The sequence below is a fragment of the Micropterus salmoides genome, unplaced genomic scaffold (genome assembly GCF_014851395.1).
Source record: "Micropterus salmoides isolate LMB-PRFRI ecotype aquatic unplaced genomic scaffold, ASM1485139v1 Ms_hic_scaffold_3775, whole genome shotgun sequence".
Taxonomy (NCBI): Eukaryota; Metazoa; Chordata; class Actinopteri; order Centrarchiformes; family Centrarchidae; genus Micropterus; species Micropterus salmoides.
In genome coordinates this window covers 1-24,277 of record NW_024043123.1, presented here as the reverse complement: position 1 = coordinate 24,277, position 24,277 = coordinate 1, and the positions used below count along the sequence as shown (strand labels likewise).

The following is a 24,277-nucleotide window of genomic DNA, read 5'->3' as shown; positions in this document are numbered from 1 at the left end:
GAGGAAACTAGTAACCTCTGGCACATATGCGCTGATAATTGACTTTTCAGTGAAGTACTCAGCATGTGTTAGGCTAGAAACCAGACGAATCTGCCAAACTCATGTTTCATTTGCTCTGGCAGACGTCTGGCCCTCTTTCCCATCCAGACAGATTTCCATCCGTCCTGGATCTGGTCAGGCCAATCACAACTCATAAGGGGCAGGTCTGATACAATGACTCACAGGGCCAATTTGAAAAGTCATTGGTTGTTGGTTGTAGGTCTGGACCTGCTCCAGCCTGCAGGCCCATCCAGCACAATGCACCAGGCTCAAACTGTCAAATTAGGAATTGCTGATCAAATAATTGCATTGTCTACCTCAAATCTTTTCAGAAACACATGTACAGTTTAGCTGTAATTTGAGGAAGTTTGTGACCAGGCTGCCAACTTGAATGTGTTGCTTGACGGTACGTCACGTGTTTTGTGCTCAGATTGGATTTAAGTCTATCCAATTGTTTCCAGAGGCAATTTGGTCTGTGTCCAATGATAACACGAAAATGAACTGAGAGGTTCTAGACTAATATGCATTTGCATTGAATTAGTCTGAATTGCCTGGTTAAGCATGTATGTGTATGTTATTAATATTTGCATACTTATGTATTCTGGTCATTTTAAAATTGTTTAAAAAGGTAACTGACTTTTTTATGCAAAAAAAACATAAAACACATCAGAAAAAAACATTATTCAAATCAGAGTATTGTACTATATATCTTATGTCATACCCTTTAAATGTCACACATCATAGTAAAGTAATGGTTAGCCCTGTTTGGGATGGATCCCTGATGATTGGTTTGGCACATACATTTGCCAAACCAACCAGTTAGTCTTCATCCTTAAAGTATTTTCTATTGTAAAAACTAAAATGACATTTTGAAAACACTTCTGATAGAGATCACTTCTGATCTTTATGTTGGAAAACGTACTTGGACAACTGACACAAATGGGTCTGCTTTATCAGAAGTGTTTTCAAACTGTCATTTTAATTTTTATAAGATAAAAGACTTCCCTACCTTCATGAAAGTGCAGTGGGATTGTCTCCTATGCAGTGGAAGTGATGGTGCAACTAGTTAAAATTAACATGGTGGACTTAGTTTGAAATGAGGTGGAAAATGAATATTTGTGTTGATGCATCGCTGGCCCTGACCTCCAGCATAGTGACCAGCACCACCATGGCTCCAATGGTGTTCATCAGGCCTCCATAGTAGGACAGCAGGGCTTCACGGCAGCCGGGCTTCCACACATTGAGCTCCTCTGTGTAGTGGTCGTAGCTGTAGTGGGCAGAGTTGTTGGTCATCTGGAACTGGATGCAGGGTCTGGGGGAGCTGGGGTTGCAGCAGCTGAATGGGACTCCATCCATTAGATACTGGCCATCCACGTTGCTCCCAATGCGGCTAAGAGGATGAGACAGTGTCATGTTAGTGTCACGTTATGATGGGCTGGAGGTGAAAGTGAGGCAAGATTAAAGGTCAGGAACCTGCCATACTATGCTTGTACTATGTGTGGGCTAAAATTAGCTGCTGGTCTTATACCAAAATAACTAGAAGGTGTGATGTTTATTGTTACAGAGTATTTTTGAGACCATAGTTAGTGGTGTTGTACCTCACAATATTATACTCAATACAACACCACCCATTCCTGCCTCAACAATGAACAGTGTTGAATCAATAACTCTCTAACAAATGCAAAGCATAACTCAAACATTTTAGCATGCTGATGAAGTGGTTTGCATTGCTTTTGCTGTGTTCATGCTATATTATTCTTTTTATGTTGCATTTACCACCTGTAAGGCAACACTGTCACTGGTGTACAATAATCAGTTAAGAACCTCTCATCATCAACTCTTATAGTATGTTGTGTAAATTAGTTTGCAGAGTACTGTAGCAAAACGTGCGTATTAATAACATTTCTATTAATCAGGCCTACACTTCACACAAGTACAAGAAATGTGAAATCATATTTTACTTAAATACTTGACCCAAATATCTTAAAATGTAAATATGTGTTTTTAGGTTAATAACATGGTAATGTGCACGCACCCAAATTAGTATATTTGTGTCAGTGTTCAGTCTGGAGAGCAGATCTCCACTGTGATTGATAGTAGTAGGTCAGTGGAAAGACACATATGATTGGATCATTAAGACTGGAGAAGGTCAGATATGGACCAGTGCTTTCCAGACACACCAACACCTAATCAAGCCCAAAATAATGTCCAGATTACACTTTTGTCAATACTGCAGGACATACAGGAAATACAGAAAATAGAAACCTTCTGAATACTAATCAAGGCATTATCAGTTATAAAGATGGCTGTACGGAACTGTAAAGATATTTAAGTAAGTATTTGGAAAACTTGGGTTATAAGTAAAGTCTTGAGGGCGTGTAAATCTTTGAAACTTTGAAATGAGACATTTATAGGGCCCTTTTCCATGATTGCTGTTGTAGGCCTGTTATGGCATTACTAGAGTTTTCCAATCACCTCCCTACTTTACTGTCCAGTATTAATGTGAAGCCAGTGTTTATGTTGATTTTAAAATCGCAGCTACAAATTTTTTTGTTGCGTAGTGCTGTCCCTGGAGTGTTGCCAGGTCCTCTGCTGATTGGAGAGGACACTGATTCTTGAAGGACATGGACACTGTAATCCTTGAGCTTAAACACTAATTGTGTGCCAGCAAGCAAAACTGTCCTATTTAAAATTGTCCTCACAATGCTAACTGGTACTTGTTACCCCAAATCAGTGTAGATATAAACAAGTTCTCACAAAGAGACCACAAAACACTGGATTGGAACAATGTACTTTTAATCCCTCTCGTGCCATTTTGATCTTCTCTTTTTCTGTACGTAATCACCTCCTCCCAACTTTATCCATTAAACTGCCTAGTGACCTCTTCTGCCCTCACAGCCCCCGACCTATTGCTGTCACCATTTCTGTAATAGTAATCCTTAGTGGATGAAAGTGAATAATACACCTGCTCCTGCACTTCAAATCCAATTTTAATGAAGTCTAACAGCCCCCAAAGCACCAGCCTCCACCTTGATGCACTCAGGTTCAATGACAATCTCTTTGAGCTAAAAAGTCATCGCCCTGTCACATCATACAGCAATGATCTCTAACTTTTAAAGGCTATCACGAGGGATTTAGTTGTTAATCCTCGTCACTTACTCTTTGACTTCCTTTGAGCTGAAGTCCAGGTAGCGGTTGCTAACCCACTGGATCTCAAACCAATCTCTGTAGTTGTCATTTCCGCAGCAACGAAACTCCATCTGCATCAGGTCCAGGGTCCTCTTCATGTAGCAGCGCCCCGGTGTATCTGTGTCCTTGTAGTACTTCATGCCGTTCCTCAGCCCCTCAGACAGGGTGAACTGCAGAGGGATTCTCATCAGGAAACACAGTAGGGCCGTCACAAGCAGCAGCGCGTTAAACACCATGCAGACCACCAAGAAGGTCTTCAACAAAGACTTCCACTTTACAAACTTGGTAGGGTCCAACGAATCGTAACAGACTTTGCCCCCAAAGGCGTTGATCCCACAGGCTATTAGACCCATAAATATAAGCAGGTTGGGCAAGAAGTGGCTCTCATTGTTGTCCATAAGTTCTGAGCGCTTTCGCAGCTCGATCTTAAAGAACAGGCCCATGCTGAAAACCAGCACGCCAGCCATTACAGCGAACCAGTACATGAACCAGACCGTCTGGGCAAGCTTCACTCGCTTCTTCAGATCAAACTTGACCACCATCAAAGCCATGGTTCAACCTGTGATGTGTCCTTGCCTGTGAAGAAGAGAGTCAAATGATAATCTAGAACAGCAGGAGCTCCAAGATTTGCAGATAGCCCCTTAGTTCAGATAAATGTTCTTGAATGCGCCAACCTGCAGTTTCCCTGTCTCTTGGATCTCCTCTGGCTAGTCCAACAGGACAGGAGAGTCAGCTCAGCCTGTAATCCATTCCACAGCAGAAGAGCAAAGATGAACAACCCAGGAGGACCCGGGAGTAGCACAGGAGTGTTATTTCTCCCAAGGTATCTCCTCTCCCATTGTGACAGAAACTTAAAATTTTACAAGGCTTTATTTTTACCCAACTTTTGCCGTTTTTTCTTCCTTAACACACAGGTGAGGCTAATCGTGGTGTTCCGCTCTCCTGGAGAGGTGGAGGATTGCCGAAGATCCTCGTGATTAAACTCAAAGTTGCAGTACGTCATGCTAAGCCCCAGTAAGCAGCCTCATCCAATTTGCAGAAATCCCTCTACACAAGATGAGCCTGATTGTAAGCCGCTGCCAGGGGCCGTAATTGGTTTGAGTGTTCACGTGGTCATGGTCGCCTTGATCGAACACACCAGGAGCTCTAATGGCATCAGCTGAAGGCTCACAAAGACCATGGGCATGAAAGTGGAGTTAATAATGGAGCATACCCATTCACAGGCAGGGGTCTGCAGGTTCATCACAAACAGGATGTGCTCACAATGGAGCAAATAGGCTGTGCTGCTCAAGCCCCAGTAAACCATTCACAGAAACAAAAGAGCTATCAGGCTCACAAACAAAAAATTAATTTAGAACTACACAAATAAAAAAAAAACTGAGACCATTTGGATAGATAAAACATAATCACACATAAATAAATATGACAATTAGATAGATGTAGAAAACTTCATCTGGCAAGCATATAAATGCATTTAAGTGCTCTCAATTATCTTATTGCCACTTGCTATCTTGGCAGTTAGAATCAACACTGTGTCTGGCACAGACATGAGCCAGATACTTATGCTGGCAAAGCCAGACATTTCCCTGAATGGCTTCTAATCTGACTCCCTTAAAACTTTGCAGTGTTGTTTACCACAACATTGGGGTTGAATAGGTGTTGTTCCTGCCAGATATACATGCTATGATTTAGAACCGACCCTTCCCACAGTATTTCTATACTTAACAACATAAAACAACTTGAAGCCCCTCCTCGTCTGTTTATAACCACTTTGTGTCACTGTTGCTGCATTGTCTTATGTTTTCTTAATGTTATGTAACTGTCTTGCTTTGTTCAGTCTGTTTTTGTCTTTTAATTGCAAAAAAGTGTAAATTTTTCATGGAATGGCTTGACAAAACCCTGAAATATTTAGGTATATCCCAATTATTGTTTAGGTCCCCCCTTTTAGTATTTATGAGCAGTATATAAACATTTAATAAATGTTTATATCACACTATATTGTATTTATATGAAAAATAAGGAAATACTTAGGAAATAAATAACTTCTCCTATGAAGGCATATTTAATATTACATCTGTTACTATATTGTCAGTCTTGTTTACAGCATCCTCCACTTATTGGTGCCCACAGGAGGAGTTACAGTTGTTGACGAGAATACATTAACACTTACAGGGGAAGTGAATATCATTGATCTCATTGCCATGGCACCTATAAGTGGGTGGGATATATTAGTGAACATTGTGTCTTCATAGTTGATATGTTAGAAGAAAAAATTGTTGACAAAGTTGACGCTGATTCTGATAGAAAGGTGTCTCAACACAGTGGTATCCATGCCATTACGTGCAGCATGTGGTCATTATGTTATGGCTGATATATCTGCTTACAACTACATGTCAGTGTGTTATTACCATTTATTAAATGCTAAATAGGGAGGGTTATAGTAAAGTGTTAACAAGTTAACCAATCCGGATCTGCTTTATATTAATATGTGTTGTTTTGTTAAGTGGGCTGGGTATATTTGTATGCCTTTAAAACCAACACAGTCTCACTCCCTACTCATCAAATGTCTGACGCATGGTCAAGGCCCTTTGTCGTCGCTTTTTAAAGACTTGGGTAGCCCTTTTGCATCAATTATTGACGTTTAGGGATCCACAGTCAAGTAAGCAACGCTTAGCAACAATAAATATGCAATATCCGGTTACACTTTCAAGATAAAACGTAACGTTTCGATACATTGCCATGTTGAAACGCGCATAATTAAAGTCGTGAAACGTTGCAGTTTCGTTAGGTTTAGGCACCAGAAAGTACTTGGTTGGGTTTAGGCAACAAAACTACTTGGTTAAGGTTAGGAAAAGATCATGGTTTGGGTTAAAATAGCTATGTATGTCAATTAAGACTTAAGTTAACTAACGTTAATGTCAATTTACCTCACTCGCCTAAATAAAAATATTTAATGTTTTGTTTCGCACGAGACACAAACCCTGTTCTCCTGCTTCAAGGTCCGGGTTCTGGCCCTCTATCCACCCCAATCACCTCCTTACTTCGTCTTTTCTCTTAAATATCATACTTGCCTTTACCATCAAAAACTGACACAACAGGGCTTCCCTCAATACGTCGAACTATGACGTCAAAGGGATCCCTAGTGCGTCACAAACTGACGATTATGGCTCTTGACCAAGCGTCCATATGTGACGACATGGGAGTGAGACCGGGTTGTTAAAACATCAATAGAAAACGCAAGAAACAAAAGCTCCATGTTGTTCAGCAGAAAGACTCTTTATCTCATTCTCATTTTAATGGCAGTTACATTTAATTTTCCATTTTTACAAAGTGCAGACCAGATTTAGTTGCATCTCATAACATCAGAACACCACTGAAGACTTTATGGCCATTCAGGGTTGGCGGCTGCCAGCAGCGTAAAGGCACATGACATTGGATCATGACTCTTTATCTTAGCCAAGCCAATTTACTTAAATGCACTATAATTAATTTTTTTTCCCACTGTAGAGTGTGTTAAAGCTGATAAATTATAATGGAATGAATGTTTATTTGCCCTTTTAATGATGCAGACTTTTTACACAATAGGTTTCTGTTTTTTTGTTACAGATATCTGGTAACAGGAAGCAGGAAATGACCATTATTACTTTGTGAAAGTACTTGTAGGTCAGTCACTAAAAGACCATTCAGGTGTGCAGTTAATTGAGTAAGTATGGCTACATATGCACTACCACTTCAGGAAGGCTTACAGCAGGTGTCAGATAAATTAAAATTGTTCACTAACAGTGAGCAGAAGAACACAGGCCAACAATACTCCAAGCCAGAGTTTAATTTTGGCAAGAGTGTGAATGCACCATCTCAGCTGAGATGTGATGCTCTTCTCCAGCAGTCCTATTGTGATTTGGGTTGATGAAAGAGATGAATTTTTTTTATCTTAATATCTTAGTGCACTTTAAACCCCCTTTCCCAGCTGTACAGAGTGCAACACAATCAGTGGAGGACATCTACCAAAAATAGCAGCAAACAAAAAACAACTCATCATGGTCACAGGCTTAAAAGGAAAACCTTCATGAAATCAACTCTTTGTTAAATAACATGCACAAGATAATATTGGTTTGATCGACATGTTGCATGTTAAATAAAAGGTTTAAAACTTTTGATTCTAGGCGTCCCAATTGGTTTTCCTGTCTGCTTCTGGAATGACCGTCCAGTTAGGTGAAGGTCTTCCTGCAGCAAGCCAGTTGAAGTCATCCACCTGGCTCCAGTTGTTTCGGTCCCGGTCTAGGCCAGACACAGTGAAGTCCTCCTCCAGGGTGGGATAGGACCAGGAGAATGGGGCGAAGCTAACTCCATGACAGTCCTCTATGATGGCTCGGCTGGTGACGTGCACATACACCTGTGTGTCGGTGGTGTTGTGGGTCCGCAGCTGCTGACAAGGGAAGGCCAGAGTACTGTTTGTGCAGTGATCCACGAATACTGAACTAGACACGGGCCCACATAGGATCTCACAGCTGTCGATGTGTTTCAGGTGCAGTGTGCTGGGGGAACCGAACAGACGGACCTTGCAGTTGGTCAGATGAGTCAAGAGCACGTCTCCTTTCTGGATCTCCTCAGCTGTCTTTGTCAGGTATACATTATTCATGTTGGAGAAGCCGCACTGCTCAGAGGCTGCAGCTCCAGAAATGTTGGTGCTACCAGCATCTGCAGGTGTGCCAGCATCAGGCGTTTCTGACACTGGCACAGTAACTTCATCTGCTGCTTTAGTGCGAGCTTTAAAGGCAAACCTCTTCTTGGGCAGGCCCTCTTCTCTGGTCTGAGCGAGGACGGTTTGGAGTTTCTGGAGAGCAGCTTGGGCTTGTCTCAGGTCGTACTGCGTGAGAAACAACATGCTGTCATTGAGAAACTTCTGCAGCTGAAGTGTTTTGATCGTCGCCTCCTCCAGCCTTTGGGTCAACACGGCCCGGTCAGCTCCGGAGCAGCTGGACAGCAGGTCCTCGATGGACGCCCGCTCCGCGTTGAACGTGCAGAAGAAATACTCGCCCTTTTCCTCCGCGACAGACTGGCTCGCTTTAGCTTCCTTCCTCCGCTCGACATCCTCTATCCTCGTCTTGTGCCGTTTCTGAAGTCGCTCTTGTATCTTGGCGGCACCGCTTTCGCCGGCGAACCCAGTTTCCTGGCTAACTTCAGTCGTTGCATCCATGTTGTTGTTGCAGAAGTGACGTCACACTGTCTTCTTCGTCGTTATCGCGGGACAAAGTTAAAAATCGCCACCTACTGTATCGGAGTGTCATGGCAGAAAATCTGGGTAATGACTGTAAATAAATAATAAATTAATAATAAAAATCAAACAAAACATAAAATCTATTTAGGTTTTAGTAAGCTACCCTTTAATCCACCAAAGTATGCTATTAAATAAAACAAAAAACTGCTGTTTATTTATTTTATTTTTCTTCTTTCCTAATTTTGGACTATTATGTGTAACTTTAAGACAGTAACAAAATTAACCAAATCAGATGAAAATAATCCTCTAACCCTGTCTTCATAACTTATGAAAAAGATTAATGAACAAGATTAATTAACTTTTACATTTACTCACTACGAAAATTTATTCTATACTTATATTTTAAATATATTTATGTCAACTGTATGTTTATGTCTATGTCAACCCCCTAATCACCGTAGCAAATTCCTCGTACGTGTAAAATATTTCTAAATATTACAGTATTACATAATGCCACCTTTAATATATATATTTATTTATAATATTTGTATTTATATACAGTCTGAAGTGGCATAGAAAGAGGCAAAGAGAGCTTTGCCACAATGTAAAAATGTAATATGTAATGAGTAGGATTTAAGCCAAATGTGCCAAACACAACAACAAATTGAGTCCTGTATTAATTTTAAGTTTTGATTATGATATCGTATAAAATGTGTGGATTAATAGGTAACTAGGGAAAACTATGATCATACCTGAGCAACGTCAAGGTGTGGCACACACATCAAGAGGCCCGCCCTCTACCGTTGGTAATGATTAAGTCTAATAACATTTATCTGCCAGTAGAGAGGGCAGTGAAACGTGCAATTATAATTCATAATAATATAAAAACGTGTGTTCATTAATAACTTGTCGTTGTTTGTTTATTTCCCATTCAAATTTTCAACAGTCGTATGCGACCGTTGTGGACTGATGATTTGGGCTGCCTTGTTCTGTGCACTACCCCAACAACCCGTGCGGTGATGGCGAGGAAACCCCGTTGACAAGGCACTGCTTTTTCATGACGGTGAGTTTCCCTTTGAGTGTATTATAATTTTGTGATAAAAATTTCAAGGAAAAAACACACACAACCTCCTTCCTCCCTTCCTTCAGGGAGGGAAGAGAGTTTGAGCGGAGAGAAAAATCTATCCGAGACAGAACAGGGACAGTGAGAAAAATATATGAGTGGGAGAGGGAGAAGGAGGAGGAGGAGAAGGAGGGGGGAGCAAATTAAAAGTTGCCAAATGGAGATATTGGGTTTCAAGAGGAGTGAGACACGAGTAAAAGGGTTTGCCTCTTCGAGTCGTCTTTATGTTTTGCTAATCGGGATTAATATGTACGGCTCGACACTGGTCCTGTGGCATTTTCGACGGATTCCAGCCCGTTTCCAAAAGAGGCGTCGTCGCCACCGCGGCTAGCTAACCAGAACAGGCCGATGTTTATCGTTAAAATGTTACGGGGCGTCTAGTACGGATATCTACCCGACCAGAACACGGGCTGGTGCAGGACCCCCTGATTGAAACGCGTCGGTTCGACATATCGAGACAAATGTGACGTTTTCCATGCTGGCAGATGAGCCACATAGAGGACAAATGAAAGCCTCCCAAAGAGAAAGAAAGATCACGTCAGCGACGACCAGCCACGGGCTGGACGACGGGCGTTTTTTGTGCTGCTTGAATGCGATTATCATTCTGTCGATTCAGTCTATTTTTGGAAATAAAACTTGCAAGCTGCACCCTTTTTAGCTGGCTTACTAAACCAACGGCGATACCCTACAGTACCAGTAGAAGCAGGACTACAGCAGGGACTTAACGTTAGCTTGGTTCGCGTCGAAGCAAGCATGCTAGGGCGGATTTCGGAGACCATGAATCTGGGCACTAAATTGCACAAATTGTTAAAACTTTTCGAAAAGGGTGGCTTTCTTTTGACAACCGCTATCAAAATTGGCGATAAGTCTTAAAATTCAGTGCGTTTGAGCTACTACAAAGGCTCGTTTTTGTTACTAAAGGCATTAAGCTGTTTGTTTAACGTTAAATGTAACGTTTAAATTAATGTTAGTTGAGTATGTGGTTTAGTCCTGCAAAAACGTTTACTAAACGGAAATAACTTGCGTTCAAGGCGGTTTTATGATTCTGTTGGCTTATTGAGAGAAGGGTGTTTATTTATTTTTGCATAAACAGTCCACATTTGGAGCTTTTTGTGAAATAAAATGTCCTTGTGTTAATCGTTTGGCTTCGGTTTTTGTTTTGTTTGGAAAGGTCGACATAGTTTCCTTTCTTTTTTTTGTAACACTGTCAACATTTGAAGGACAAAGGACCCTCACTGACACTAGCTTTGGCAGCTTATCCCCTCTGAGGAGACATTTTAGTCTTGTTTGGTATGGGTATTTAAAAAAAAATAAATTGTAACATAACTTGCTTTGGCAGGTTTATTGGTATCTATAAGTCACACTGCACTCAATTCAAACCACCTAATTTGGTCAGCAGCCCTGTCTTTCTTTGTTCCCCTTGAACCAAAGATGGAGGCTGAACGTGGCTCAGTCGTAAAGACAGCCTATGTCATGGTAACAGCCATTTTGTAGCATTGCAGTTGTAACGTTTTGCACACACTCAGGAACACAGCCTGCATTTCTCCCTGACTATAACCATAGACTGTATAACAGTAAAAGAAAACAACCTATAATTAAAAGACCATGTTGCCAAGTGCAACAGATGATTAATGACTCAAATGAATTTTGATTTATATTCTCACCATGTGCTCCACATTGTTTAAACACATCAATTACAATAGACAAAGCAACTTGATATATATCCAAACACACCATAACCTATTACTCCGCTGTATCAAATGAGTGCTCATGGGTTTGCTCTAGTTACCCTGTTATTATGAAGGACCAAGATTGATACTCGTGCTGGCTGACACAACATAAAGCCAAGACCTCTTTCAATGTAGAAACTCAAATAACCATTCAAGGTATAAATGGAGCAGGGTGGAGTTATTTACAGTCAAATGCCCATTGACACTCTGTGCTGACTCAAAAGACAACCAATGTGTGAAAGCAGGGTGTCAAAGGGGTGGGAGTGTGTGTCAGATAAACATCTGCCCTTTACTTATATACAGATCTCCCACTGCACTGACTAACATAACATATCTGCCCCCTCCCCATTTCACTCACCCATGTCTTTATTTGTATCTTATCTACCTCACTCTCTCAACACCACCACACCCTGTAGCTCACACACGTACAATTTTGTAATCTTACTAAATGCAGTTTCTCACCCTGCAGCCCCGGAAACAAAGGGTGTTCAATGACTGAATCCATGCTTCCTGCTGGAAATCTGTGAGTGCGAAGTCCTTACTAACTAACATAATAATACACATGTTAAACCTTTACAGCTCATATACTTTTACCTCAGAATATAAAGAGATCAGTTGAGGTTTAATATCATGATTAATGGAAGATATTAGCCATTGGTCCATGCTAAACCTTAATTATCTATTCATACCAGACCATCTTTTCACCTGCTTCATTCTATCCCTACATCCCTCCATACTCTTTCAGGTGTCATGGATGATGAGGATGATCGCCATCTTCTGGATATTTTAGGGTAAAAACCTCTTTATAATATGGAATTTACATTGTAGACATACCCATTTCTTAATGAATGGATGCTCTGACATTTGTCTTCACTAGGCAGTTCAGTGTGGCCACACATTTCAACAGTTTTGCTTAAATAGTAAGGTACCGTTACGAGACTTCCTCTTTGAAATCGAAGCCACAAGTATCTTCTAACTTTGTTTTTCCTGTTTTGTTGAATTTGGTAATCTAATGGCCCATTCAGAAGGGATTTATTGTAAAACCATACATAAGTGAAAAGAAATATATGTAACATATCAGTCTCTTCTGTATCATTTTCAGAGATGTGGATGCATTAAATGACTATCTTCATGGCAACAACAGCAAGTCTGTGAGTGACTCTTTCAGACTGTATTCACCGTCATTCCTTACAAAGTTTGTCTATAATAGTTACTTCACTGTAATGCAAACAGAAATTGAGTCCACCCATTTCCTTTTAAACCATTTTGTTTCTACAGATTGAGGAGGATGATGTAGCAAATGCAGCTTATGGGTCGGATGGATCCTTCTTTGCCAGCAACACGGTGAGTGTACCTGTGATTACCATGAAAAACAAAGCAGATTTTTGTCTATGATTAGATATTTAGTTACTGATGATCTTTTGGGTTTTACCATAGTTTGTTTTCTCAGGCTTTTAGTGAGATTTGAGTAGTTTATATGGAGATGATCTATTCAACACCAAGTTAGTTTACAAATATGTGAATATATGAACCCAGTTGGTCCTAATGTTGGAAAATACACTATTATTTTGCGAGGAGACAAAAATGGGGAACTGCATGATAAAAATTATATATATATCTTAAAAAGTTCATGGAATAGTTGCCTTCTTATGCAAGTGCTGAAAAGCATCACAGATGGAAGAGACAGACCAACAGGGAAAGCTGCCTTGTATTCATTTTAAATGCGAACAGTTTTCCGCTCTCTGCTCATTTTCTCTAAATGCTTGATTTAGACTGGCTCCAACACTGGCCTCAAAGATGGTGATTTCGGTGATGATTCAGCAGGGGCAGGCCTCCAACTCTCCAGCAGCCTTTCTTTTATCGAGGATGAATTGGGGCCGGAGACCTCCCCTGGAGGGGTGGATCTTGGGGGAGAGGACCAGCCCTTCGACATTCTACAGAAGTCTCTCATGGAGGCCGACATCACAGAGCAGACATTGGCCCAGGAGGCCTTACTAGACTCCCAGCCGGCTCCCACACTAGTGCAGGCTCCTGTTCCCTTCCCCTCCCAGCTGGTCTCTGGGGGTTATGGAGGGGGAATGGGTGTGGTGACCACGACGACAGCTGCGTTCCCAGCAGGCCAGTTCCTGCAAGGGGTGTCCCAGCTACCTAATGGCTCCGCCCAGCACATCCAGGTGTTGGGCTCGTTCGGGGCCAGTGGTGGTGTGATGACTCTGAGCAGCCTGGAGAGATCTCCTCAGATTGTGCTGAGGCAGGGGGCGCCTGTAGCAGCAGCAGGGACCACAGCAGGGGGGCAGGTGTTTGCCCCTACTCAAGGGCAGGTAGGCCAAGTCGGCTTACCTTTCAAAAACATCCCCCTTCAAAACATCATCATCCAGAGAGGCCCAGGAGGGAACCAGACTCTTGTCAGACCAATCCAGCCTAAACCCCTTCAAGCTGGGGCTCAGACTGTCTACAGCCTTGGTCTTCAGCCCACTCCCACCACAATGGCTAATGTAGTTAACGCTAACACTGCTACTCCTGGGGGACACTACACAGCCAATGGCTCCATTGTAATGCAGTCACCCCTGGAGCAGCAACAAGCACAGGCCCAAACAAATATATCACCCGGACCGTTCTTGCTGCCCAGCTCTTTGTCTCTCACTCAGGCCAGCACTATCCACAATGGCCCAACTGACCCAAACGCAAATGCCCTAATTACCAGTCAGAATGCGGTGCAGATTGTTGCGGGGCAGAACTTCACTGCATCAACAGGAGGCCAGCTAATTTTGAATCAGGGAGTAATGGGTGGGAATCAGGTTGGAGGGGGTGTAACACAAACATGGACAGGAGTTTCCTGTGCGAGCTCCGCCCCTGCGCAGACATCGTGCGCTCCTGGGCGGCTGACTCTGGTCGGCCCAGCGACGGCGGGGATCGGCGGTCAAGGCCAAGTGGGGGCTGGACCTGTTCAGCGTCTTCTAGTGACTCAGTCTCAGAATTGCACTTCTCTGTCCCCTTTACCTGGTACTGTGACACAGGAACAACAAGACTACAGACAGGTGTGGTCTGGTGCTGTTTCATTCATTTCCACCCTGTTTTGCTCTTACATGCTTGTCTCTTTCCCAAGAACCATTATCTGACTGACAATGATTTCATTTTGATTTTTCAGAATTCGTCATTAGATGCCCTCAAACAGGACAGACAGTCTCAGCTCAGCAGCATCCATGGTAACAAAGTCTGATCATTTTTTTGTCAATGATGTATTTAAATGAAGCCTGCCCCATTTTGAACTACTAAAGATGCTGTATTGTTTGTACAATCTCTCTTAGCCATGACAACCATGACTCAAGATTCAACGCTCAACTCTCAGGTATTTCGCTTAATCTGCACCTCATTTGCTTTGCACTCATATTGGTGTATGTAGATTTAGGGTAGATTATGCTGATAGAAAAGATATCGGAAGTATTATGACCACTTTGGTATGTACACTTTCTCTTTATAGGTCAGTGCTCAGAAGAGACCTGCCCTTCCGCCACTTACAAGAGGAGGAATGTGAGTTTTTTGACCTACTGGGTGTTATTTAGATACTGTTTTCATTTGTCAAGCGTCATCTTGTGTGTCGGTCAGCCATTGAAGGAGCTTGTCTCTCTTTTCCCGCCATCTCTATAGGATTTTACAACAGTTGAGGAAGGATCATGCTGGAGTTCAGACCCCTGATCGGCATCGATTCGCTTCAATCGACGATGCACTGCAGAGACTCCTCCCCTACCACGTGTTCCAGGGAGCTCCACCCAGCTGGGATGAGTTCTCACAGGGTACAGCCTTGAATGAAGAAACATATTTATTTCCGTATTTGCAAGAGTAAAATCGTGTCTTTAACTACCTTTTATCTTAATTGAGTTGTCTTTTTGCTTACAGTGGATGAAGAATTTGAGGTAGTTGCAACTCAGGTGCTGAAGAGGACCCACGCCATGGTAAACAAATACAGACGGCTGCTAATGGTGGAAGCAGAGGTAGGCATACACATGAGCAAATGGTTGCGTACATAACATGTGTTTGATGTTATGACACGTACGGAGCTGACAGGTTGCCTCTCCCTTGCCTGCAGCATTCCAGTCCGTCATCAGAAATGGTGATGATTGACAGGACCTTCAACCAAGAGGAGCGCAGCAATCTGACACAAGACAAACGCATGGTACTAGTTGATCCAGGTAAAAAAAAAAAGAAAAGAAAGAAGAGTAAAGCTATTTTCTTAGAGACTCACAAGTTTAATTAACACTTCCTCTCTTCTCTGTCTGTTTGATAGACCGCTTCTTGGAAGACTTCTGTTGTGGGACGAAATCCAAACTTTTCCAAGATCCCCTCCCCTCTCAGCCATTGTCCAGCTGTAGTTGGAATCAGTCGGACACAGGCTCTACGGAGCCACCGTACAGGACAGACTCCCAGCCCGGGTATGGAGACCCGGGAGGGGGTGGGGCTGTAGGACCAGGTGCAGCAGAGAGACTTCACCCTCCACAGTTAGAAAACAAGAGTGTCCTGGAACTGAAGAGATCCCAGCAACACTACAGTCCCAGCAGCGCCAGCAACAACAGCCTCACCGCAGCCAACAATTATCCCCAAGGTAACCCCTCACCTTTTGCAGCAACATCAGGAGGAGGACAGACGCACTACCAGGTGTCTCACCACCTGTCCTCTCGCCAGCCCCAGCCCCAGCCCCAGCCCCAGCCCCAGTACCCCCCTCCACTCACCTCACCCCCTCACCCCGACACAGACTCTGCTCTTGAGGCGGCAGTCAACAGCATCTTGGAATGTTAAGATTGGTACTCCATCATCCCTAATAACATATGATTTCAATTTCTTTAGTGTGTGTGTGTGTGTGTGTGTGTGTGTGTGTGTACGTTTTGTTAAACTCTCCTTTTGTAATATTTGTTGTATTCCCCCACAGCCCTGTGTGGAGAGGGGTTAACTCTTCTTTCAGGTCTATTATCTTTGCGTTACCATTTCCGGCCATGTAGCATGTATTTACTTGTTTTTGGTTTATTATTTAGGTTTTTGAGGCATGATGTAGGAGTCAGATACTCCATGGCAGGTAAAACGCATGCACTTCAAGTTACCTATAAAGATCCGGGATTGTGTGCAATGCAATGGATTAATGGATGGAAAATGTTCTTGTTTTGTTTATTTTAACATTATTTTAAAAAGGTAGGGTCTGCAACTTAAGTAGCTTGAATAGGAGTGTCCCTCTCTTCACACATGCACACACACATACGTCATTAATATTTTGTGCCAGTAGATTACCCCCACTATGGTGATAAATAGGAAGGAGGAGGGACAAAATGACGACTCTGTGCCTAATTGTAGGATTTTTATTTTGAAGTGTTTACATGAAGAAACTCTAGTCAAAAATATTCATTGACATCCTTCCTTCCTGCATTACAAACATGCACAGTGCACGCAGACATGTTTTAGTACAGTGTGTCAAGTAGATTCATGGTTCAGAGGTGTAGATTTCCTTTAAGGTAAGCTCAGTAGAGACACATTCTCAATTGCAAATTGCACTAAACATACTGTTGCTTATTTCAGTAACTATATAAATATGAGGCTCTGGTTGATAGACAGTGTATGCTAGGCTAAACAGAATGTGAACATTTGGACCTAAACCAAAATCTATTAGCTTGCTTTCTGCTGCCTGCAACAAGGATAAACTCTTAATCGCACTAAAAACCAGTCAAGCTAGTCACACAGACATACATAGAGTAGTGTTACTGTACACAGCAATTCTTTTTCCCCTTTATGCTTAAGTCACACTTTCTTTGGCATTTTTCTTTTGTACCTTAAAGGTATGCAAGCCCTGACACAGACACAAGACAAATCTCGATCTCAACCACTTTAATCATTTCACATTGTGTTTGTGTCAGGGGAGCTCAGTCCTCAGATTGAGGAAGATCTGTTACATTATGTTTATCTATTTTATTTTGATTTTTATTTCCTATTATTATTATAATTTTTTTTAGAAATGACATTCAAAAAGTTGACTGTTTTTGTTTGTTGTGACGTGTTCCCCAGCTTTGTGAACATGACAATATCGTCATTAGTTTAAATGACCCTGGAGGGTCATTGATTGTACGTATATTTGTCTGCCTTCTGCATACAGTATAATGATATATTGATCATATCTATCTATCTATGCTTGACATGTCTTTTCAGTGTGTTTGTTAGTCTGCATACATACAACACTGGTCTATGACTTATGTTTTCATGTAGTTCGCTTGTTTGATTGCCATAATCTTTGTGTTCGCTCAGTCCACCAAGATGTTTTTCACACTTTCCAGTGCGTCAAGCATTTCTCACATTTCCTCTCTTCTCCCTCTCAGCAGCGCAACCAAAATTCAAAATAGGAGAGAGTATGGTCTCATCCAGAATCACCGTCAGATCTTTTTGTCAGCTCTGTGACTATAGTGTAAAGCTGTAGTGTTTCCTCTGAAACTGTGCCCTTAAAATGACTTGGGCTCCCACTGTGCTCTGGTTCTGTTTTATTTAGTTTTTAGAACCAAAACTTAATCTACTGTTATATTTCATCACGATGAAGAATTAATCCTAAATTCATCCTTCCATTTATGTTTTTGGAATGACATTTTTTGAAAATAAATCTACAGAAATTTGCACCGCGGTATAAGCAAGAGAGGGCTATTTCTGCCAAATCCATCACAGGACCAAAGCTTAGGTTAAATGTGTTAAATGCTCCTGGTGTTGATTCTGGATAGTGTTACCTTTCTCCTATAAATGTGTCTGTGAAAAATGCTTGCCAATAGGCTACAGGAGCAGACAGAAGGCCTTTTATATGGGGTGATAGATTTTGTGTTTGAGTGCCAGTGGCCATTGCAGCCTGCCTGCCTGTATCTCTGCCTATAGACCTCTTATATCTACCAGTGCACACTGAGAATACTGGGCTCTCTGCTTTGAAAGCAAATCTCTTATGACATGTAAGGGTCAAGTGAAATTTGTTATTTGCTCCTTCAAATGGTTTCTGCGAGACTTTGTGCCTCTATAGCACTTATATCCACAAGAAAGTTAGTTTTAGACTTGCACAAAGTAGGGACGTGTCCAATTTTGGTTAAACATTGTGTTATCTTGATGCATATCAGTGTCTAAGAGCCTGGTAGGAACATACTGTGCTTTTTCTCCCATTTTCAGTGCAGAGATGTGTTTTTCTGCCTCCATTTTCACTGTTGTTTTGTCTGACTTGATTTGTATAGTTTGTTGTTTTGTATAAAAATGAAAAGTGAAACACAAAATATTTATAATTTTTGTATGGAGAGAACAAAAGAAGAATGTAAAAAAACAAAAACAAACATGAGAAAATGGAAATTATTTTTTATTGTATTGGCTAAGAAGCGGCGTCAGGAAAAATCATTACAAAAATACTGTCATTTCTTCATTTATAGCTAATCAGTGTTCACTACAGCATCAAAAGAGAGTCAACAATAAATTCATTTTGAATACAATAACAAAACTGGTCCAGTCCAGCTGAGAACCTCTTCACCGTCCCCCTATTACTATTCTGTGAGTGTTCACATACTGGCACTGACACACTAAGCATGCATAATAACATCACGTGGCAGTGGAAGCTTTTGCAAAAGAAAAACAGATTTGTCACCCTTTGCTGCACAGATATGATCTTTCCACGCATACTGATGTCAGGACATTTTGAATTTCATGTTTCTCTCTTGTTTCTGGGCTGCCAGAATAAGATCATTTTATCAAGATAAAAATCTGTTGGTTCCCTTTAATCCTCTCATGGACCCCAGCACCATTGCCTCTGCACAAAGGAGCTAAGAAAACTCTGCATAGCAAACATTTGACTGGCCATCCACTCTGCTTTTGGTAACACAACTCAACAATGACACCTAGCGGAGCCCCTGGGACACAGCAAGACTATAGCACATGGTCTCTTAAGATCAAAACAAAAAAAATATTTTAGTAGTAGATACAAAGCAAACCAAATAATATAAACAGATTAAATAGAGCAAATAAATAATTAGAAACGAAACAGACAATTCCTACAAACCATAGTGACATGCCCACAGACGATGTCCTGTGCAGGTGCAAATCAGTCGAGAATGAAAATACTGGTGTCAGAATCACAAGTCTTCCAGTTGTTAAAGCAGTGTAGTTTGACATTTTGGAAATTTGGCTTTTTTAATTTATGGCGAAGAGTTAAATGAGATGATCGAAACCATACTCTACACAACAGTTACATGTGCCCATTAAATAGTAGGCTACAGACAGCAGCCATTTAACTTAGCTTGGTCACAGTAAAAGGAAAATTGTAATTTTTTTCACCTCAGTCTTTGTGCAGATTAAACAAACAAGATAAAAGATGGTAATTAGGGAGCTTTAAAGGTGCTCGTAGGTGTATTTTGTCACCATTTGACAGAGCCAGGCTAGCCACCTCCCCATTTCTAGTATTTATGCTATACTAAGCTAACCAGCTGACTTTAGCTTCATATTTAATGGACACACAAGAGAGTTGTATGGACCTTCTCTCTAACTTTAAAGCTTTTAATTTTCAAAATGTTGCCCTTTTGCTTTGAATTGTTGACTTATTTGATCACCAATCCTGTAGACAGGGAGAGCTATTATAGTGACAAGAAACCACTACAAATTTCATTAATCAAACATAAATCCTGTGGAAATGTTTGGATTTGGATTAATTATATGTCACTGACAGAATGGACTCCCTAAAAGTCCTGAACCTGCTCTCCCAAAGCTGCTGTTTCTTCACTCAACATTCTTCCTTTGCCTTAGTGGTACTTCCTCCAGCGATCACGCTCTGGGGAAAAAAACAGCCATGCCCAGTTACCTCTACATTTATGTAGCGCATTACATAAAGCAATACTGAGACTAATTCACACACTTACTTATATGAGGGTAACTCCAGATGTAGCTGAGCACACAGTATCCGGCCAACAACATGCCCAGTCCACCTACACCACCTTTCTTCACATCAATATACTTCTTGTAATACCACTGCCAGCCTGAGAGAAAAAACGTACATGTGAAACATCATGCTCAACATGCTGAGAGTTAGAGGAGAATATTGATACCATTCTCATGTCTATTAAGTTACAGCCAGCAGCCAGTTAGCTTAACACAAAGACTGGTAGCCTAGCTCTGTCCATACTCTATATACATCTTATATTCCAGCTACCAGAACCTCTAAAGCTCACTCATTAACACTTTATATGTCGTTTGTTAAATCCGTACAAAAACCTATGTGTAAAAAAGAAATGCTGCGGTATTACAGGGAGTTACATGCCAGATTATTTCTTGCCTGGAAGCAGTGACATCCTTGAGGGTTTGCTGGAGCTTTCACTTTCACCAAGATCACAAATTGTAATTTTTATATTTTGTTTTTATATGGATTAAACAAACAAGATATAATATGTGTATGTGTGAGCTTTAGAGGTGCTGGCAGGTGGATTTTGTTAACTTAGCCAGGCTAGCTCTTTGCCCCATTTCCAGTCTTTATGCTAAGATAAGCTAATCAGCTGCTGGTTGTGGCTTCATATTTAACAGACAGACACAAGAGTTGTATCGACCTGCTCGTCTCAACTCTCCTTTCCCAAAATATTGGACGATTGCTTTAAAAGCATAATAATCAAACAGAAAAAAGCAGTGGCCTTATTGGTTGTTTTTTGAGAGGAATACATATATTTGTGGGATATATGTGTGTGATATTCACCGCTTTGCACCATTTCCACGACTTCTCTTGGATGGCTGGGACTTTTGCAGGCCAACCACCTTGGCAACTCCTTCAGTCTCACCTGTCCAAGACTCTGCTGTGTCAGAGCACCTACAATTCATGCCACCCATAAAGAATGAATGCACTGATACAAGTAAAGACAAACTGAAAACACATCCACTTCCATTTCACTAGGGCTTGGTATGGTATTTTTTCGATACTAGTGCCGATCTGATGTGAGTTTCACTACTGATCCCAAAACAAAGCTTTTTCAGTACCACACTGTTGACAAATACAGATGTTTTTCTACAAAACCCTTTTTTATATCTAACTAAAGAAGTAATTTTCTTGTTGTCTAGACACAATCAGGTGAAGAAGAACTTGTAAAGGTCTATAGTTAGCAAAATTGCCAGTTGAATTAGAAACCAAAAGCAAAGAATAAGTATGAGTACTAGTCTGACCAGCTTTTGGTACTTTTCAGACAAACTTTTTGAGGACTGATAGCCCAGCCCTGTCAAATACTGACCTTTGGTTCCATTATCAGCAGTGTTTTGTTTCCGGACCTCGAGCTGCGACATCTGCATTGTCAACCCATCGGCAACTCTTTGTGTCTCTACCCTCGCCGGCAGAGTTTGTGGTGCTAGAGGGAAACAATGCGGTCTAGAAAACTGGGCGAGTGATGGTGATATTGTGCAGAGTCCTGTCATGTGATGGCCCACGTTCAGCCCCTCATTCACGCCGACTGTATGCGGAAGGTATGTGGCTTGGCTCACCTGAGACGACAAATGGCCATTAAGGAGGGGAGTCGCAGGGGACGCTAATTCATGCTGAGGGGAACCATCATGTTGACCGGGAATTGAAGTTGCTTGTTTAGACTTTGAGCTTTTTCTTTCAACTGAGTGCAGCCTTGTATGTTGTAAACTGGTGCTGGGCAGCTGGTCTGAGAGTGTTTTAGTTTTTACCAAGCAGCTATCAACATGTTCTTGATTCGCCGGTGGGAGTGGAGGTTTGATTTTGCTGCTTAGATCAGTAGTTTCAATCTGGCTCAGGATTTTCCTCCAGGACTGACGCGTGGCGTTGGCTCGGCCTAATGTGGCTTTAACATCCTGGAGGGTAATCCTGGCCTGGTGACCACTTCCTGATTTCAAGTGCATCTTATTCACAGATAAATCCTCAATTTCCCCCTCGGTGTCCACCCAGAAGTTGTCTCTTACAATGGGTCTTGCACTAGTTTCATTTACTTTAGATTCCAGAGAGCTAGAGGTATATTTGCTTGTGGAATGGGATTGTGCTGCCTTCTTCGTCTTTGATGCCTTCATTTGAGATGCTCCTTTGGGTTTGGTGTCTAAGTCTTTGTCGGGAGTGGTTTTGGTCTCTGTCTGAGCTGTGGCTCTGGAGCTTAGAGGATCTGCCACAAATGGAGTTGAACCTGAAGGCAGGTCCTCTGGGGCAGATCTGGTTCCCTCCAGCAATCCCTTAGAAACCTCTTTGGACTTCGCAGCTTCTATCAAAGCACGGAGACTCTTCTTTTTGGGCTCAGAGATGGTGGAAGACGGTGATGGGGAGGAGATGAGGGAAACTGTGTTAGAAGAGGGCATAGTGACTGTTTTTATTTGTTCAGACAGCTTCTGTTTCTTCTTCTTAGTTGATGGTGGAAGTGATGCAGAACTCGGGGACAATGATTCCGACAAAGATGTTGCTGGTGATATCACAGACACCTTCTTACTCTTCCTTACTTGTGGACTTGCATTCACTGACAGCATCTGTGTGGACTTTTCCCCCTTTGCTGGTGGCGTCGACGAGGCTGCAGCCAGCTGAGAAGATGATGTTGTGTGGTTCACCGTGGCATTGTGTTTGGTTGGAGGTGTTTTGGAGGTTGCTGCTGCCTTGCAATGTGGCAGGTGACTCTTCAACCTTTTGTAGGTTTTCCCACAGAACGGGCACACCTCTGTGGGGAAAAAACAGTGACAGAGCATCGCTCCTGTGTGGTTAAAACACATACAGCGTGGCACTAACAATTCTATGTTTAGAAGTGGGTAATATGTATAAGAATGATAGTTGCTGATTAATTTCAGTTGATTTGACTACTGTTTTCAGCTCTAAATATGTATAAACTTATAATACTACTAAATATCAACCGATATCTGACTAAAAGGAAGTATGCAGTATATTACTTATTGCATGATGCACAATTTATTTGCTTTACAGGCTGTTATTGTCACTGAAGGAAAAGTGCTTCTAGAAGAACTTGCTGTTGCCTTTTCTCCTGCAGATGCTACTTTTTATAATCAATAAGGAGTTCAAAGTCCCAATACAAATAACACAAATAACACAAACAAACCTAATATTGGCTGTGATCGGATCACGTGATGTGTTGTGCATTACAAAATTTTGTGATACTTACCAGAGCTCATTTTGCACGCGTCTGTTTAACAGCCAATCAGGGTAAAAGCATGTTCCCAAAGTTTGAACAGGGAAGTTATAATGTAAAGTGACACAAGGTATCACGTTAATAATACACAGCGGTGTCACTTTTAAAATACTTTGAGTTTGACACGTTTTCACATTCAGGGTCGTGCTGTTGCTGTGCGAGGAAAGACCCTTAGGGTAGCGCGTTAGGAGCCTGAGTGTAAATCACTAAAAAATATCGCACAATTCGCTTTAAATTATTCTGTATAATTTAGAGGCAGGTTTCAAAACTGGCTTCCTAAGAGATGTGTTATAACGGGGCAGTCTGACACAGTTACGTGTATGATCATGTAATGATCTGTTCAATGGGTGTGGCGAGTCGACTTCCTGTTCTACGTCGTAAATTGAAATTATTCACCCCTGCCTACTTCCGCCTTCGCGTAAAATCCCCGAACATACCGCCACATTTTTTGGAGTTAAGAGTCAAAATTCCCACGAAAGCCTTTGATGTGCCTGTCAGAAGGTGTTTGTATTTCCCCACAGTAGTATTTTCGATATTATTTATCAGAACAAAACATAATTAATCAGAGAAACAGTTTCGTTTCTTGGCAAGTGCCGGGAGTATACTAGCCCATTCGTTCGACATAAAAAAAAATCTCAGCACAAAGATCCTCTTACTTGATAAACCTTTGAGCCACATCTCATTGCCTTTCTCAGCAGATGGAGTGGCTTAGTTGTCATGTTTTACTAGCATTTCTGCCGAGTATGCCAGGAACATGTTTGACTTTTAATATTTTAGGAATTCTCTCTAAGATGACACTCAAATGTACATCAGCATAGAAAGA

At 41.6% G+C, this 24,277-nt stretch overlaps 4 protein-coding genes across 5 annotated transcripts; 1 reads left to right on the top strand and 3 right to left on the bottom strand.

The window, feature by feature from the left end:
• Positions 1–1,182: 1,182 nt before the first annotated feature.
• Positions 1,183–3,779, bottom strand: prph2a (peripherin 2a (retinal degeneration, slow); the record flags this gene model as incomplete). The annotated part of the gene is made up of 2 exons (XM_038695200.1): positions 3,199–3,779; positions 1,183–1,429 (listed from the first exon to the last, which is right to left on the bottom strand). Coding segments are annotated over exons 1-2 (828 nt in total), but the record flags the coding sequence as incomplete, so codon positions are not given.
• Positions 3,780–6,479: 2,700 nt separating this feature from the next.
• On the bottom strand, positions 6,480–8,460 carry tbcc (tubulin folding cofactor C). The gene has a single exon (XM_038695204.1). The coding sequence runs from the start codon at positions 8,423–8,425 to the stop codon at positions 7,388–7,390; it is 1,038 nt and encodes a 345-aa protein (XP_038551132.1). The 5' UTR covers positions 8,426–8,460; the 3' UTR covers positions 6,480–7,387.
• An 863-nt stretch (positions 8,461–9,323) lies between these two features.
• On the top strand, positions 9,324–18,783 carry bicral (BRD4 interacting chromatin remodeling complex associated protein like). Of its 2 annotated transcripts, XM_038695201.1 has the most exons (13): positions 9,324–9,509; positions 11,769–11,822; positions 12,045–12,090; positions 12,402–12,450; positions 12,578–12,643; positions 13,072–14,337; positions 14,448–14,505; positions 14,608–14,648; positions 14,781–14,830; positions 14,948–15,093; positions 15,197–15,291; positions 15,387–15,489; positions 15,585–18,783. In XM_038695201.1, exons 3-13 carry the CDS (start codon positions 12,050–12,052, stop codon positions 16,091–16,093), a joined length of 2,424 nt encoding a protein of 807 aa, XP_038551129.1. In that variant the 5' UTR covers positions 9,324–9,509; positions 11,769–11,822; positions 12,045–12,049; the 3' UTR covers positions 16,094–18,783. The 2 variants fall into 2 exon arrangements, with proteins under 2 accessions (XP_038551129.1, XP_038551130.1); XM_038695202.1 differs by lacking the exon at positions 9,324–9,509 and having other exon boundaries at positions 10,870–11,822.
• A 1,214-nt stretch (positions 18,784–19,997) lies between these two features.
• si:dkey-21c1.4 (uncharacterized protein C17orf80 homolog) lies at positions 19,998–24,260 on the bottom strand. The gene is made up of 5 exons (XM_038695203.1): positions 23,428–24,260; positions 21,550–22,971; positions 21,024–21,134; positions 20,200–20,316; positions 19,998–20,111 (listed from the first exon to the last, which is right to left on the bottom strand). The coding sequence occupies exons 1-5, from the start codon at positions 23,435–23,437 to the stop codon at positions 20,083–20,085; spliced, it is 1,689 nt and encodes a 562-aa protein (XP_038551131.1). The 5' UTR covers positions 23,438–24,260; the 3' UTR covers positions 19,998–20,082.
• Between the last annotated feature and the right edge of the window lie 17 nt (positions 24,261–24,277).